Source organism: Pongo abelii, chromosome 19 (genome assembly GCF_028885655.2).
Source record: "Pongo abelii isolate AG06213 chromosome 19, NHGRI_mPonAbe1-v2.0_pri, whole genome shotgun sequence".
In the NCBI taxonomy this organism is placed as follows: domain Eukaryota; kingdom Metazoa; phylum Chordata; class Mammalia; order Primates; family Hominidae; genus Pongo; species Pongo abelii.
Window position 1 is genome coordinate 97336375 of NC_072004.2, and position 16735 is coordinate 97353109.

General features: G+C 59.6%; 2 protein-coding genes across 6 annotated transcripts; both read right to left on the bottom strand.

Moving 5' to 3' along the window:
• Nucleotides 1-19: 19 nt before the first annotated feature.
• Nucleotides 20-6280, bottom strand: SIRT7 (sirtuin 7). Of its 3 annotated transcripts, XR_008515711.2 has the most exons (11): nt 6122-6280; nt 5898-6035; nt 5683-5787; nt 3686-3756; nt 3515-3587; nt 2680-2778; nt 2370-2606; nt 2163-2243; nt 1850-1956; nt 1283-1369; nt 547-686 (listed from the first exon to the last, which is right to left on the bottom strand). XR_008515711.2 is itself a non-coding variant. In XM_024234510.3 (10 exons), exons 1-10 carry the CDS (start codon nt 6275-6277, stop codon nt 488-490), a joined length of 1266 nt encoding a protein of 421 aa, XP_024090278.3. In that variant the 5' UTR covers nt 6278-6280; the 3' UTR covers nt 20-487. The 3 variants fall into 3 exon arrangements, 2 of the variants coding, with proteins under 2 accessions (XP_024090278.3, XP_063575079.1); XM_024234510.3 differs by lacking the exon at nt 1283-1369 and having other exon boundaries at nt 20-686; XM_063719009.1 differs by lacking the exons at nt 1283-1369; nt 5898-6035 and having other exon boundaries at nt 20-686; nt 6122-6267.
• A 72-nt stretch (nt 6281-6352) lies between these two features.
• Nucleotides 6353-15835, bottom strand: MAFG (MAF bZIP transcription factor G). 3 transcript variants are annotated; one of them, XM_024234511.3, is made up of 3 exons: nt 15621-15835; nt 11222-11286; nt 6353-11130 (listed from the first exon to the last, which is right to left on the bottom strand). In XM_024234511.3, exons 2-3 carry the CDS (start codon nt 11255-11257, stop codon nt 10678-10680), a joined length of 489 nt encoding a protein of 162 aa, XP_024090279.1. In that variant the 5' UTR covers nt 11258-11286; nt 15621-15835; the 3' UTR covers nt 6353-10677. The 3 variants fall into 3 exon arrangements, with proteins under 3 accessions (XP_024090279.1, XP_009250447.1, XP_002828008.1); XM_009252172.4 differs by lacking the exon at nt 15621-15835 and adding an exon at nt 11847-15235; XM_002827962.6 differs by lacking the exon at nt 15621-15835 and adding an exon at nt 11409-15232.
• Nucleotides 15836-16735: the final 900 nt, after the last annotated feature.

Here is a 16735-nt window from a genome sequence, read left to right on the forward strand (position 1 = left end):
CCACTCGGGGACACCGGAAGCCAGTGCAGAAACGTTTAATAGAAATAAAAAGGTCTGCATAGAGCCGAGGCTCGGAGCCACCCCTCTGCCGCACATCCAGTACAGAGAGGATTCTGTAAAGTTCACACTTTTTTCGTTAAGAAGTAGTAGAAATACGGTGAGGCCCTGAGACTGGCCTGGTGAGTGAGGAAAGGCCGCTGGGCGCTTCCACTCTGCAGGCCGGGGCTGAAATAACCCGAGTTCCGTTCTCACAGAAAGGTGCGGCTGCCACCTCTTGACATAGGGGCCGGATGGGCAGGTGTCCTCGATGGCCAAGCCGTAGACAACCGCAGCAGTGCAAGGGGCTTCCTCAAGGACAAATGGCTAAAAATGTTACGGTGAAAACATCATCCCCAAAGAGTTCTCCCTAGACCCGTGGGGGCAACCCAGCCTTCACCGTGACACTGGCCATCTGCAAAGTGCCAACTGTTCTTCATCGAGCACCAGGTTACGTCACTTTCTTCCTTTTTGTGCGTTTTGTGCAGCCCCTACCAAACCAGCCCCCTAGGATGGGGGCCGAGTTAAGCGGTGCACCCCGGTCCCCAGGCGGGGCCTCCTCTCTGCTTCTGCACAGCGACTTCCGACTGTGACTGCCTTCTTCACCAGCACGCAGGGGAGTCGCCAGTGAGAAAATGGGATCCTGACACCTGCCAAAAAGGGAAAGCGGCATCAGGCGGGCCTGGGAGCCTCTCGCAGTCACACCCGCCCCAGCTCGGGAAAGCTGTCTGCGGTCCCTGCCTTCCCATCCCCTTCCCTCCCATGTCAACTGCGGCGGGGCTCTGGTTGGCGGCAGCTTCATTGTTACCAAGCTGCAGAACGGATGCGGGAGAGGTCACCTCTTAGGTGGTGACTCAAAGGTCAGCACCCACACTAGCTTGGTCTCCTCAGAACTCCGTGTCTTTGTCCACCACTGAGCGGCGTGCACACACACGGCGGGGCAGCAGTGGCCCCAGGGCTGCCTCCGTCTCCAGGGATGAGTCACTAGCAACTCTGGGCCCCACCTTCCACTTGTACCTCCAGGGGCAGGTGGACCAGACCCTCTCCCCCTTCCCAGCTGACTAGGGAGGCGTGGCCTACAGATGACACCGTGAAGAAAGCATGTGTCTGACTGAGATGCAGAACCACAGATCATAACTTAAGATACAGATACGCACTGATAAGGAAAATGAGCTAAGTTAATGTAAAAAAAAAAAAATACAGTACACGATAGCCCACATCACAGAACACCACACACATAACATACAAGAAGTGCCAGGCCCAGAAGGTGAAGGGATCCTTAATTTCTTGAACCCTTTGATTAAAAGAAGTTATTGATTTCCCCTATAAGACCCTGAAAATTCACAGAGAAAGAGAGTGTAAACTTTTTACTCAATACATACACCAAGTCTAAATTATCACAAGTTCTGTATTAAGGCACAGTTTGTTTAAGCTTTCCCAAAGTACGCCAACTCCCAAAACCAAGCACACAGATTCTGTCTGACCAGAGCTGCCGAGTGCTCGTCCCCTCCAGATGCTTCCCACCAGGCATCTCAGGGAGCTCCACGGGGAGGCCTGGAGCAGGAGCACGCGGGCAGAATCCCTCTCCCCGCAGGGATTGTGTGTGCCACATCAGCCAGGGCAGGAGTGGCACACGCGGGGTCTCTGCCAACCACTGAGGTCAGGCCCTCTGTAGACCACCACGCTTCAGTCATGCCTCAGACACCACTGCAAACACCTCAGAGCTTCCTCCACACTCAGCTCACGAGAGAAGACAGACAAGGCCCAGCACACAGAGGTGCGGGGAAGCAGGCTGCTGCAATGGCCCACTCACCTGCTATAGGCAGGGATCTCCAAGCCCAGCTCGGCCATGAGGAGCCGCATGACGTCATCACACTTCCCATGTAGCTTCAGGGCAGCCCAGTCATCCTTCGGGGTCCACTGAGGACAGGGAAAGCCAAGTAAGAGTAACAGCAGCCCAACCCTTCCCAGTGGCCTGTCAGCCTCGGCCCCTATGGGCTCAGTCGGTGCTCCCTGAGCACCCACGGGGGCCCTATCAGACCGCCCTGGTGCATGGGTGTGGGGTGTCTTTGGCTCTGCGTTCTAAGACCCAGATCTAAGGACGTGGCTCTCAGCACCCGAGTTACCTGCAGGTTCACGATGTAGAGCTTCGGCCGCCGGCTAGGGGGCTTGGTCATGCACCAGAGGTGTGGGTACTTCTTTAGAACCTGTGGAAACAGACAGACAGACACAGTACACACACAAGGCACAAGTCTGTAGAGTGCTGGGCCGCAGAGCTGGACACCCTCAGGCGGGCGGGGGCTCGGTTCACTCATGGTGTCATCGGCACGTACCTTCAGGCTGGACCCTAGACACAGGATGGTGTCTGCTCTGCTGGCAGCCTCGGTCGCCGCTTCCCAGTTCAGAGGCTGCCCCAACGTCCCCCTCTCCCCAAAGTGCACAATGGTGTCCCGCAGCTGGGTCCCACACTTGTGGCAGGTCCGGCCTGTCTGGTGTCTGTGGAGGGCGGTGCGCTCTGTCACATCGAACACCCGCACGTACTCCCTGTTGGGAACGCAGGAGGTACAGACCTAGAGGCAAGAGGGCACAGTGAGTGGGACCCGCCTGCCCGTGGAGACCCCGGGTCCCTGCAGGACTGCTCACTTCAATGTACATGTTCCCGTGGAGCTCGGAGATGGCCGTGCGCGGCAGCCCACTCCTCAGGTGGAGCCCGTCACAGTTCTGAGACACCACATGCTGCACCTGGAAGGCAGAACGGGTGGGGAGGGGAGGGATAGCCGTCAGTGGTGGTAGGGAGGTCAGTACCCGGCCACAGCGAGGCTGTTCTGAGCCCAGCCGATGGCTCCCAAGACCAGGGGCAGCTCCGACCCCCCAGAGAGTCTTAGAAAGTAAAACACACAACAGGTCCAACCACCAGGAGTCAAGAGGGCCTATGGTGGGGAGGGGCTGTGTCCTTCCTCCAGCCCTGATGCACCTGGAGTAGCTGGGAGGGCAAGAGGTTGCACCGTCCTGGCAAGGTTGGGAAGTGGCTCGGGGTTTTGGCAAGGGCCACTCTGCCCCAGATCCATGCTCTCTTGGGTCATGACATTTCAGGTTCCTGGGGACCTAGGCAGATCAACCCCTATGCCCCGTTGGTTGAGGGTGTTCAGCAGAAGGTCCCCAGAGATGTCCCATAAGCCTCCCCTGTGACTAGGATGGCTTCTGAGGTCCACAGAAAAATGCAAGGGAATCACAAAGGGGAAAGGCCACCAGCAGCTCTGAGGCTGAGGCTGGCTGTGGATGGGATGGTTCAGAGGGGGTGCTCCCCTTCTGTCCTGGAGAGTCAAGCATGGGAGGATCAAACCCGGGGCCTAACCCACTTGGTGGGTGCTCATCATGGGAGTCAACTGGCAGACAGAGGGAGGATGCAGCTGCCCACTAGGCACCAAGGTGCTCTGCCTGGTCCCTGGCAAGTGTACCAGCCACCCAGGGCTCTTACCAGTTTCTGCTCATGCAAACGGGTGATGCTCATGTGGGTGAGGGTTGGCTCGGCCTCACTCAGGTCCGCAGCACTGCCAGGCAGAAAGGAAGGCAAGGTGAGGAGAGCTGGAGCTCAGGCCCATGCTGCCTCTGCTCAGCCTACGTGGGAAGCCGTGCCTGGCCCACTTACCTAACGCTTCTCCCTTTCTGAAGCAGTGTCCACACTCCATTAGGGCCCCGGTAGTCTGGGATAGACGCTGCCTGCATGTTGAGAAAAAAGGTAAGCCAAGTCAAAAAGCACCACTCTAGATACTGGCAGAATTCCCAAAAACGGAAAGCCATTGTCCCTCCTGCCGCATTCCAGGCTGGCCTGCATGTTGGCCTCTATTCATTCCACAGGCTGACCTGTCTGAGCCCATATGGAGTGTACCCCAATTCGGCTCCTCCCTTCTACCTGGACTTCCGTTTCCCGCCTGGCCTGGCTCATCCTTCCAGGCTGCACGCAGCCCTGCCTGCCTCCGGAAGCCTCTCTGGCACTGAGCACAAAGCTGGGCTCTGTGGCACATGTGTCCTCCATACTGCAGGGGAAGACTAGTCATGTTCCTAAGTGCCCCCAGGGCCGAGCCCACAGCTCACACATTTAGCAAATAGTGAATCCCTAGGTGGGGGCAGGCGACTGTCCATTCTCATGTCCCAGTGCTGACTATTCCCGCTCCACCTTAACAAAGGCAGAACTTCTCCAGATGAGATGAGCATCTAACTTCCCAGGTTTTCAGTCCTGTGAAACAAACTGAGGCCCACAGAGGGCACACAGGATATGCCAGGATCAAGGTGTCTTGTGTTCCCTTTTGGGGACTCCCGACTCCTGCTTAAACTCAGAAAAATGCATCACCCCCCTGGGCAGTGGTTCTGACAGTCACATTCAAGACGGGAACCTCAAACACTCAGATGAAATCCACTAGCTGCATGTGCTTTTAGTTGCCATTGGAAGTTCCGTTAAGAGATCACATGACTGTTACATAATGACATGACTGGACTTTTTTTTTTTTTTTGAGACGGAGTTTAGCTCTTTCGCCGAGGCTGGACTGCAATGGCATGATCTCGGCTCACTGCAACCTCCACCTTCCAGTTTCAAGTGATTCTCCTGCCTCAGCCTCTCGAGTAGCTGGGATTGCAGGCGCCCTCCACCATGCCCGACTAATTTTTGTATTTTTAGTAGAGACAGGGTTTCACCGTGTTGGCCAGGTTGTTCTTGAACTACTGACCTCATGATCCGCCCACCTCGGACTCCCAAAGTGCTGGGATTACAGGCATGAGCCACCGCGCCCAGCATGACTGGACTTTTACATGTGATTTGTGGAGGGAGGAGACTAAACCCCAGGGCCCCGGGTATTTGAGTCAGTAGTGAACTCCCTTTCTGCCTTCTTGCTGCTGAGCCTCTGTTGTTCTTTGCTTGGAGTGCCTCATTCCAACCTTCTCCTGTAAATCTCACCCATCCTTCAAGGCCCAATCAAGGCCACCTCCCACAAAAAACCAACCCAGGTGGGTTTCCCAGCTCCAAGAGCACAGAGTGTGTGTCTGGGTTTGTTCTAGTGACCCAGCACAGCCAGCTTTACATTATGGTTATTTGTTCACATGCCTGATTCTTATCACCTAAAAGCTTCCTGAGAACAGAAATCACCTGGGTTCAGATCTGCTAGGCCTACGCGTGCCCAGCACCCCACACACACCCATCAGATTAGATGGACGAGATGCCAGCTACACTTTCGAAGCTAGCGATGTCCCACAGCCCAGAATAACTTGTCAGTGAAAATTCTCAAAACACAATGCAAGTCTCTCCTTCACCTGGTGTATTCTGGCTCTTACTGTATCACTTTCTACTTATCTTCCTTCAACATGGAGAGAACAGAGTGGAAAATCACGACAACTTTGGGCTTAGCTCTGTCCACATAACCTGGGGGTGCCTGCGAACAGTCGGCTACTACACCCCATTCGTATCTCTACTCCTTGTTTAACTGGCTGTAACACAGAGACCAAGCGTTTAAAAAGCGTTTACCTTAGATAAGTTTTGGTCATTTCGTTTCTTTAAGAAAGGGAAAAAACCTTAGAGCTGTTTTAAAGGCGAGTTTTTCGCGATTACTGGAGCGCATACTCCGTCCTCGGGTGCGCCTCCGCCTCCCTCCCTACCGTGCTGATTCCCGCGCCTGTGTAGACGACCAGGTATTTGGCGTTCCGGACGGCGCTGGCCAGCTCCCGGACCTTCCCCCGCAGCTCCTCCGGGTCGTCGCACACCTGTCAAGACGCCAGGGTGGTCACCGCCCCGGGCCGCCCCACCCGGGACCGCCCGTCGCCCCAGCTGCTCCCGAAACCGGGGGCGCCCGCGCGCCGCGCGCGGAACTCGCCTCCTCCTGCCGCCGCTTCAAGCCCTCGCGCCGCCGGCTCCGGCCCTGCAGCTCCGTTACCAGGTCCGCGCTCTCGGCCAGCAGCCGGCCCTCCTCGGCGCTGCGCTCCGCCGCCGCCTTCCTCAGGATGCGCGACACCTGCGGGCAGGCAGGCGGTGAGCGGCGGCGCGGGCCGGGCATGGCCGGGCCGGGCATGGCCGGGCCGGGGAGCGGCGGCGGCGTACCTGGCGGAGGCGCTCCCTCTGCTGCTCCTCCCGCAACCTCCGGACCCGCTCAGCCGCTTTGCGCTCGGAGCGACTCAGACCACCGGCTGCCATCGCTCCCCTGGAGACCTGCTCTTCCGCTTCCGCCTTACACGGCAGGCCGCCCTCAGGGCGCATGCGCAAGATGGGCCCCGCCCCCACCCACCCCTTCCGGCTCCGCCCGCCGCGTCGCCCCAAAGAAGCACCTGCCAGTCTCTTTAAAAGGTTTATTGATCATATACAAAATAAAGAAAACCTTATATATCACAAACATACACTATGTACAGCAATAAATACCCGGGGGGCCAGGCCCAGTGCTGCCCCTCCTGGACAATAATTTAGCAATAAATACTGCGCAGGGCAGGGGTAGGGCACCAAGGCCACTGCCCTGCAAGAGGTCAGGCCCCTGCCCGCCCTACAGGAAGTGTGAGCGCTCGGGCCTCACCCCGCATCCAAACCCCAGCCCCTCCTCACTTAGATCTTTAATAACCTCCATCCCACCCCAGCAGATCCCGGGGTCTTCTCCCACACACACAACCTCCCCTGACTAGACCTAGGCAGGGCAGGCAGGGACTGACCAACTCTGCTTGGACCCACCTCTCAGCGCCAGGAGAGCAACAGGGCTGGACACGCGGGCAGCCCTTGTCCTGTTGCCAGGAGAAGGCTTTCTGTGCCCACTCCCGTTTGGTTAAAGGCTTCAGGGACTAGCAGATTGAGGGGGTGGGAAGAAGGGCAGGTCTGGGACACAAGGTTGCTGGAGGGGCCAAAGCCCAACTGGGGTCACCAAGAACAGGGAGGTCTCACAGTTTATCGGGGACACACTCTAGCTCAGACTCAAGGGACACCCATGGTATCAAAGCTGCTGCTCCAGGGGCAGGGTGGAAATGTGTGGGACTGGCCCAGCAGGTATGGTACACACCCAGGACACAGGCCAGAGGCAGGACAGGCATTAGTCTCTCAGACACGCCCTGCCTCTGTGTGGCACTGATTATGTACTCCACTCACCCCACCTGCTCCAAGGCCAGACAGCCACCAGGAAGGCAAAAATACACCAAAAAGAATTATTCAGTGGCTTCTGGGGGAAAAATCGTTAATGTGTTGGTTCCTTTCACCAAACCACAGCCTAAAAAAGTTAACTCACAAGATCCCAGAGTGGAAACGGTGCAGCAGGCTGCGGCTCAGACTTTCCAGATGTGGATGGGCGCTTTGGCCAAGTGGCCACTCCAGAGGGAGGCAGCAGGGACAACATGGGACCTGACCATCGTCCCAAAGCAGGCTGCAGCCGCTCAGGGCCGTGGGCCGGGCCCCAACCACCAGTCAGAAGTGTGCACACATATCTGAAACATGCACCAAGAGCTGAGCCAGCAACACCAGAGCCACCCAGAGCAGCAGCCAGGGGCCTCACTCTCCGGGTGAGAGCTGACCTGTCCCTGCTGGGTATTCCTCTGAAATCTGAGTGTCCATGTTAGGATAAAAGAGGAGTTGGGGCAAAGTTAAGGTGGAAGGGAAGACATATATCACGGTTTACTTGGCGGACAAGTTTGAGAGACCTGGCCTTGGCCAAAGCCCTCGATTCGCTGTGTCAGAAAAACCGAGGTGAGAAGAGACCACCACCCTCTCAGTAGGAAAGCGGGATTAACAGAGATCAGAAGGACAGCACACTCACATCTGCACATGAACACAGCATCTATGTCAGGAAATCCAGGGGAAGGGGAAGAGGGGCGGAGTGGCTCCGCAGGGCTGGCCTGACAGGGGACAGGAACACTCCCCTAGACCCAGGGAAGTCACCCCAAATCCAAAGCTCTTGAAAGGAGGTATGGCCTCACAACTCCAGAAGCCTCTTCTGCCAACGCACCGAGGACCTGCACCTCCCATTCAGCATGCGTCGACCCTTACACCCTCCCCTTCCATGCTCCCTTCGCCTCCAGGTCTGCAGCCTGGCAGAGGTGCTCAAAATGGATGGCCACCCACAGCCAGAACAAAAGTGTGGGCTGCACAAGGACAGGGAGGGCCTGTTTCTCCCCACTCCAAGGCAGATCATGACGTTTTCTTTATGGATACTTATGATTCCAACTAACGCCTGGATTCTACTTAGACAAGATCAGACTGAGGGGAGGGGGATGAAGTCACTCAATGACAAGAGTCAATAGCCAATATTTCCATTTTCAGGCTGACCCAGGTAGAAACAGGACTTGTCTCTGAACACCTCAAGCAAAGAAAATCTCATTAACATGACAAGTGTTGACGGTGCATCCCTGTTCCCATCTTGTGGGCACACCAGGCCAAACTCTTGGATAAAAATCCCACCACCCACAGGGTTAAGCCCTGTTGGGCCACAGTTTTTCATCTTACCCACATCTGTGTGCTTTACAGGAGTCTGGGCCCCACAGAGAAGAAACCAGCAACGCGGTGACAGGCCAGGGCTCACGTGACCAGACACAGGGCTGTAGCCTCTTGGAGGTGGGTGGGGGCACCCCTTCCCCATCATATGCCTACAAGGAGCCTCCTGAGCCCAGCTGGGAAGGGCAGCAGCTTCTGGCGAGGAACTGAGAGCAGGAGGCAGGCTGGGCCCCCACAGGAAGGCACCTCCAGCAGAAGCCAAGCAGCTGATCCCTGGAAGACACAGATCCCAAAGGGAGCCAGAAGGCAGGCCCGAAGCCAAGAGCTGCCAGTGTGGACCAGCGGAGAAGAGGGACAAGACCCGGCCCTGGAGACTGTAGCCCTTGTCTGCACTGGTGGAGATCCCCAAGGCTCTCAGAGTGAGGCAGGGACAAGGAAGAAAGGTCTGTCCCCGGTGGGCCCCCACCCACTCTGCCTGGAATCACCACCTGCAGCATGAAAACACCTCAGGGATCAAGCGGGCGGCGAGACCTGCAGCCCACGGTGCGGGCAGCCTATAGGAACAAAGCTGAGGCCAGAGGAAGACGGCCAGGGAACGCTTGGCCATAGCCCTGTGGCCACCCACAGTGACTCCTTCGTCCCTGTAACGCCACCACCCAAGGCCAGAGGTGGTGGGTGTGGAAGCAGCGTGGGGGGCCCCAAGGGACCCCAGTTTCACCTACCCCGCCACTGGATCAGCCCAAGCCCTAGACACAGATGTAGCCAAGGCTCAGTGGAGGGGGGCATGACAGAACCCTACGTCTCACCTCCTAGGGACCAGGAGCTGGTGGTGGGCACAGACTCCTTGAGCTCCGACGCAGCAGGCACCACTTGGCACCCCAGCCCAGATCCAGCAAGCCAGCAGAAGCAAAAGCACAACTAAACCCAAAAAACAAACACGGGAAAACAGACACAAGAAGTGACACCCACAGGTCAAAGGTCACCAGAAGCACCAGCACTTTACCGCTGCACAAAACCTCACCAGGCACGGACGACACCACGGCACCGGCAAGAGACGGAAGCAGGAAGGGCAGAGGAGTAAGTCACTTTCGGTACAATTGCAAAAGATATCAAAGAGGACGGCCTTCTGGTCGGCTCACGGCTTGGCTTTTTTTTTTTTTTTGTCTTTTTTTTAAACTAAGTTTTATAAATAATGTCTGATAACTCTGTGTATATAAAAACTAAACTCCAACAGCCACAAAGAGGTGTCCGTAAGTTTACAAGAGAGGGAATTTTTTCGTTTTTTTTTTCTTTTTTTTTTTAACTAGCAAAGTTTCTATTATACTTTCTTCCCTTTTCCATTTATATGGTCAAATGGTCTTCTTGCTTGTTTTTTTTCTAAAAGACAGTTTTATAAATACTCTGCAGCTCTTTTTTTCTTTAACTTTTAAACATATAATTAATTTAATAACTTTGTAAAAGGAACTTCTCTCTTTTAAATAAAGGGCTATATAACCACACAAATAGGTCATGTAAACAGTGACACGGGACCCATCGCAGGGCACACTGGACTCACCCTCACGTTAAGCGCACAACCAGCGATTTGGTCTTGTTCAGTGCAACGGGTCAGGCCTGAGCGCACAGCCCCTGGGCCCAGCTGCACGCCCCCAGCACCACTGCGCCCAGGCTGGTGGTCCACCCATCAGGGCCTTCAAGCCCGCCCTACTCTCAGAGCAGAGCCCATCTCTTAGTGCTGGGCTAAGCTGAGCTGCTCCCCTGGGGCTAAAGAGAGTGAATCCTTCCCAGCCCGCGAGCCTGTGGCCACTAGAGAGTGGAGGGAACACTGGGACCCTCACTGCTCGGGGACACACGAGGCCCAGCGTGCCTGCTCCTTCTCTCTCCCTCAACTCTCTCAAGTCCATTCCCACAGCACCAACTCTGGACTCCAAGCCTGCATGGCCCTGGTACAAAAGGGGTTGGGGCGACCCCACGTCACCGCCGAACTGACCAATCCCAACATACAAAACACACGACGACAATGACGAGATCAAAGGGGCTCAGCCCGGCGCCCCTGGGGTACAGGTTGTGCTTTGCAGGGAAGAGAGAAGGGCGGGGAAGAGAGGGAGGAAAGAGAAGAGAAGGAAACAGAGGGACAGGGCAGCCGAATTCGCCACGTGCCTAGTGGCCCCGCAAAGACCCGCCTGGGCAGACGCGCGTCCCTACGATCGGGCATCCGTCTTGGACTTTACTATTGTGATGACGCTGGTGGCGGCCACCTTGCCTGGGACGAGGGGCCCCAGGCCGGCGGCAAGGGGGCCCCGGGCTGGCGCCACGGGGCTGCGGGCCACCGTCCGGGCGAAGGTCTGCAGCGCCTCGTACTTGGAGCGCAGCGCGTCGAGCTCCAGCTTCATGCTGGCGTTCTCTGAGGCCAGCTTCTCCACCTCCTGCTGCAGCTCCGCCTTCTGCTTCTCCAGCTCCTCCTTCTGCGTCACCCGCTTCACGCGGCAGCTGGCGGCGTAACCGCGGTTCTTGAGCGTGCGCCGGCGCTGCTTCAGCTGGACGATCTCCTCCTTGGACAGGCCCCGCAGGTGCTGGTTCAGCTCCCGCACGGACATGGTCACCAGCTCCTCATCCGTCAGGCTGGTGCCATTTTCACCCGGCTCCCGCTTCACCTGGGGCACAGTGCAGGGGTCACAGGCCAAGCGGGCACGCCCACTGTGCCCCCCCACCCCAGCCCGAAGGCTCCTGTCCCTGCCCACTCACCTTCAAGGCCTTGTTTCCTTTATTGGGGGTCGTCATAACCCGGGGGCACAGCGAGCAGGCGCTCTCTGTAAGACATGGAGCAGGTCAGTACCCTGGAGACCACCCTCACCCCCCACCCCCCCAGTTCACAGAGCCCTTGCCGCACAGCCCACCCCAGCCTGCTGTCCAGGTGCCCAGCCCCCAATACCTGATCGGAGGCAGCCCTTGGCCTCTCCCAGGCTGGGCTGAGCTGCTTCCTGTCCACCCTGCCCCTAGAGAATCAGGTGGGAGGTCAGGAGGGTCTGACAGGAGAAGGGGAACTGAAGGCTGTTAGGAAAGCAGGCGCAAGACAAGGGGCGGGGAGAGATGAGAAGGAATAAGACGCGGGAGAGGCAGGCCTAGAAGGAAGCCGGGAGCTTTAAAAATAACCCCAGCACTGCCCCAGAGCACGGCTGTTCCTGGCGAGTCACGCTGACTCAGCACATCGCCTCTGGCTCCCCCACCGCGCCCGCACTCCCAGGGCCCGCCAGCCAACAGCGCCCCAGGAGAGCCGCAGCCGAGCTGCTGGGGGCCAGAAAGGCCAGCCCGGCCAATAGCAGGTGAGGGCCAGCCAGTGACCCTGTGTGTGCATCTTCCAGGGTCCTACCTTCTACAGCCACCTCCCCTGAGCCGGCCTGGGACAAAGCCCCTTGCTCCCTGGGTGCACAGGGGCCCCTCTGGGAACCCAGCCAGAGAGGAGGCTATAGGGAACCCCGAGTCTCCCAGCCTCCTAACTTTGAAAAGCTGGAGGTGGGCCGTCCATCTAGCTCTGGTCTGTTGGCAGGACTGACCAGGGAGTTCCCCCACCTTCAGGTGGCAGGCCATCAGCTGGGAGGAGCCTGGCCCGAGGCCCCTCTGGCCCTCCCAGTCTGCCTCCTCCACTGATGGAGTAACCATCCTGTGGCTTTGGGTTGCAGGAAGCAGCCCCTGCCCCACCCCATCCAGGGTATTTCACAAGGGCTCCCACAGTGAGCCACCCGGGGCCTGCCCAACGTGAAGGCTGGCGGAGTCAGCCCCTCGGAGCTGCAGCCTGCTCTCTGGTCCCTGCCCCGGGTGAGTGCCCACAGGGCCAGGGAGCAAAAACAAAAGTGCTGGGGAGGCCAGACTAAACAACCAACTCTCACCCACTCAGGGTCCCTCCAGCACTCTGCTCTCACTTTCTTGCTAAGGACGTTTCTGGGATTCCCAGCTCAGCCCAGCTCCCACCAGACCCTTGGGCATGGACCCTCGCCTCATGCTCCATCCCCCACTTTCCAGGTTTGATGCAGACAGATGAGAGACTCCTCCAGAGGAGCCAGGATCACTTCAGGAAATTATGGGCTGGGGGGCTTCTTACTCTCATCAGGGGAGCTGAAGTGTGGCCAGGAGGATGCACACATTCTCACCAGGCTCAAGACTCCACCTCACCCAGCCTTGGACCAGGAGGTGAGGCTGCAAGCACAGAGCAGGGAGAGGAGGCCAGAGACCCCTCCCCACAGCCAAGCCAGCTCAGAGGCAAGGTCCTGAGGCTCCAGCCACTGGATTCTTCCAGATAAAGGATGGGGAAGACCTGAGCTGGAGGTCAGAAGGCCCACAGGAGCTCTTTCCTACACGTCCGGCACAACACTGCCCCAGGAGACAGGCCCTCAGCCAAGCACGGAGGGGCCCCCCAGCCTTGAGTGCAAGTCAGGGTGCAGAGACACTGCCCTGGCACCAGCTTCTCCCACATCCATCGCCCCCAGCCCTGCTGCTAAGCACAATGACAGTGGTGACTTCCTGAAGAGATCACACGGAAAAGTGCCTCCTCGACAGATTTTGCCCTCCGCAGAAGGCCTGAACTCAGCACAAGTGCAACCCATCGCCTCCTATCAAAGGTGCGCCCAGGGTGGGGGAGGGGCAGGCCTGAGCACAGCCAGTGCTTCCAGGCTCCTGGCCTGGCTTCTGGCAACCCGGGACTCACGCTCAGCAGAGACAGCCTCTGGAGCTGGGCTGAGAGGGACCATGCAGGGATCCCAGGAGCTGGACTGAGGAGAAGCTGCCCCCACCCTCCTCCAGCCCTCAAGGCTGGCCAGAGCTGGGGCCTGTCATGCACCCTCTGCTCCCGCAAAGGCTAATAAGCCCACCTCACGCGGGAGGCACAGATGGTCACGGCTCCGAAACCTGTGAGGGTACCTAGGCCACCCATTCACACTGACAGCCAGGAAACGGAGGGAGATTTGGGAGCTCCGTCTCCTTTGGCTAACGTAGAAACTCCCGTGCCTGAACAAAGACAGCCCCGCTTGGCTGCAAAGCCCAGTGGCCGAAACTCCCCAGCAGTCATGGCCTCTGCTCCATAAGCTTTCAGCTCCTGAAAGTCACTCTTTGAACAGAACCTAAAACTTAGTTTCCACTGATGCATAAGTGACTGAGAAGATGTACATAAATGGGCCGGGCACAGTGGCTTACACCTGTAATCCCAGCACTTTGGGAGGCCGAGGCGGGTGGATCACGAGGTCAGGAGATTGAGACCATCCTGGCTAACACGGTGAAACCCCGTCTCTACTAAAAATACAAAAAATTAGCCGGGCATCGTGGTGGGCGCCTGTAGTCCCAGCTACTCAGGAGGCTGAAGCAGAAGAATGGCGTGAACCCGGGAGGCAGAGCTTGCAGTGAGCTGAGATCACGCCACTGCACTCCAGCCTGGGCAACAGAGTGAGACTCCGTCTCAAAAAAAAAAAAAAAAAAAAGAAAGATGTACATAAATGCCCCTCCAGGACCCCGAAATTTTCCCAGGGCATCAAACTCCAGGCCAAAGGTCAGCTGAAGCATTGAAACATCTGGAATCTATAAGCCCCGGGGCTCACTGAGAGTGGACCTGTGTTCTGTGTGTATGTGTGGGGGGGCTCACTGAGAATGGACCTGTGTATGTGTGTTGGAGGGGGGGGGGCATCCCTGAGGGCAAACCACAAAGTGGCCTAACCCAGCCATGAACTCCTGGGCAAAGGAAGTCTACCTTGGTGAATCTCCACATACCCAAGGAAAGATGGCTCTGGCCACATCACTCCCAAGCTGCCACTTTCTAAGCGTCCTGGGCCGCCAGGCCAGACATCCAACAGGGCCACTCCCTTTGCTAATGTCACACAACACTGAGACCCCACTTCAGGTAGGGACAACTTTGGGGTGACGGGGTGCTGCGTTCTGCCACCCTGTGCCATCCACACCAGCCCATCTGTTGCACCCCAAGGCTAGGCACCCTGAAGCTCCCACTACATACAGTCTCAACCCAGACTCCAGGGCCAACTGGGGAGAGAGGCAGGGCTGCTTCCTCCCCCTTGCCGTTTCCTGGTAGAGCTGCCCCTGCTTCCTCCCTGCCCAGCCCACTGTCACCCAGGGCTTGGTACACACACCCCTCTTTCTCCCAGGGCCTCGATCTCTGGCCAGGGGCTGTCCAACCAGGCCAGTCCCAGGAAAAACCGACTTCCCCTTTGGCTAGCTCGGCCCACCGAAGCTCCTCCCCTCCCTCACTCAAGGAACTATTTCCCAGTTTGGGAAACTGCTCCAGACGTGGGACCAGGACCAGCTGCCGGAAAAGAGCCGCCTGGGAAGGGGTGGACCGCCCGGGGCTTCACCTTTGACCCCGGGAGAACACCTGCAGCGAGCCACCCGCACTTCCTCTTCAAGCACCCCTGCCTTCAACTGGATCGCTCGGCGCTCACTTAAACAGGCACCCCAAGGCGCCGGGCCTGGCCCCCTCCCACATCCCCATGGCTCCCTCCCACCTCCCGCTGGCGGCCTTTTAGTCCCCGAGGCCCCTCGCTCGAATCCCCTCCGGTATCAGCTTGCGCACCGAGTGACCTCATGCTGATGACTCAGCAAGTCTCCCTCCGGGCTCTGGCACGCGACTGACGGAACCCGAGCCCGAGCCAGGGGCAGGGTCTTCCCCGCAGCACCCCCACCGCCGCCCCTCCTCCCGGGCTCGCCGCGGACCCCCGCGCAAGGGAGCGCTGACGCGGCCACCTGATGAATCAGCAGCTGCGGGCCGGGCTGCCGGGCCCTGGCGCGGACCCCCGGGCGCCTCGCTCGACCCCACCCTTTCCTCCCGCCGTCCGGTGCCCCTCCCTCCAGGACGCCCGGGTCTCCGAGTCCGCTCCGCACTCGCCCGGCTCCGCGGGTCCGCCGCCGCCCGCGGCCCACCCCCAGTACCCGGGCGGCAGGGGCAGGAGCTGGCTCCTGACCGCTGGGGAAATCGAGGCACGGGCCGCCAGCAGGGTGCGCGGCAGACCCGAAACCAGAGGCCCCCGCCGCCGGGCCCCCAACCGCCCGCCTAGCTCCGGGAGGAGCCCTGCCCGCGGGCTCCCTCGGCCCCCGCCGCCCCCGCCGCGCCGCCCCCTCCGCCCGGGCCCGCCGCCGCAGCCGCACTCACCACACTGCGGGCCCGGCGGGCCGAGGCCGGGGCGGGGCGGGGCCGCGCGCGCTCCGAGGCCGCGCGGGGCAGGGACCGGCGCGAGGGGTCCGGGCCCGGGGCTCGGAAGACTCGCCGCCTGCGCGGGCCGGGCCGAGCGCACTGGGAAGGCCGGGCCGGACCAGGCTCGGGATCCGCCGCCGCCGCCGCCGCCGCCGCTCCACAGACGTCACATGATGTTTGGTCACGTGGGCTCCATTCATGAAGCGGCGACGCGGCCGGCCGGCGCTTAAAGGGGAAGGCGCGGCGGAGGGAGGGCAAACTGCGCATGCGCAACCCGCGCGCCGTCGTCCCTGGCAACACTGGCTGCGCCAGCGCCGGGCGGGGTCTCACCGGCCGGGCCTGGGCGCGCAGCCAGAGCGCCAGGTCCCCACCCCCAGCCCCCGGCGTCCTGCAGCCCGAGCCCGCCTCGTCTGGCTCCTGCTCCCGCCGTCCAGGGCCCCTGTCCAAGCTCGCGGACGCCGGCGGCGTTTTCCAACTCGAGTGCCCAGCCTAGGGCAGGCTCTGCGTGCGCCCCCTCGAGTGGAGGCGGCGCTGGCCTGGGCCCTGCCGGGCAGAGGCGCTCTTGCATCAGGACGGCGCCGCCGGGGCCCCGCGATTCCAACTCGGGGGTCCCGGAGCGGCGCGGGGCGGGGACGACCTGGCAGCTCCCAGCAGCGAGGGGCGATCCCCCCTCCGCAGCAGACCCCGAGCTGCCCAGGCCCTTCCTGCGCCACGTGTACCCAGAGCTCCGCCCGGGGGAGACTTCGCTGCTTGTTGGAGATGCCCAGCGGTAGGGGGCGAGGACTCGGGAGGAAGGGAAACGGGGGATCCCGTGTCTGGACTTTCTCCTCCACCCTCTTCTCTTCGCAGCTGTAAAGCCTGGGAGAGGAAGGGTGGCCGCCCCGCCAGCAGGTGAGCGGGGAGGAAGGGACGGGGACGGGCTGTGGGGTCCTCCTGGGCTCCGTCCGTGAACGATGCGGGTGGACAGAGGCCGGCCCCGAAGTCCCGAAGCCGTGCGGTGTAGGGCTTAGAAGCGTCCCTCCGCCCGTCCCTGCCAGACCCCAGGAACTCCTCCGAGCCCCACAGCACGTTGT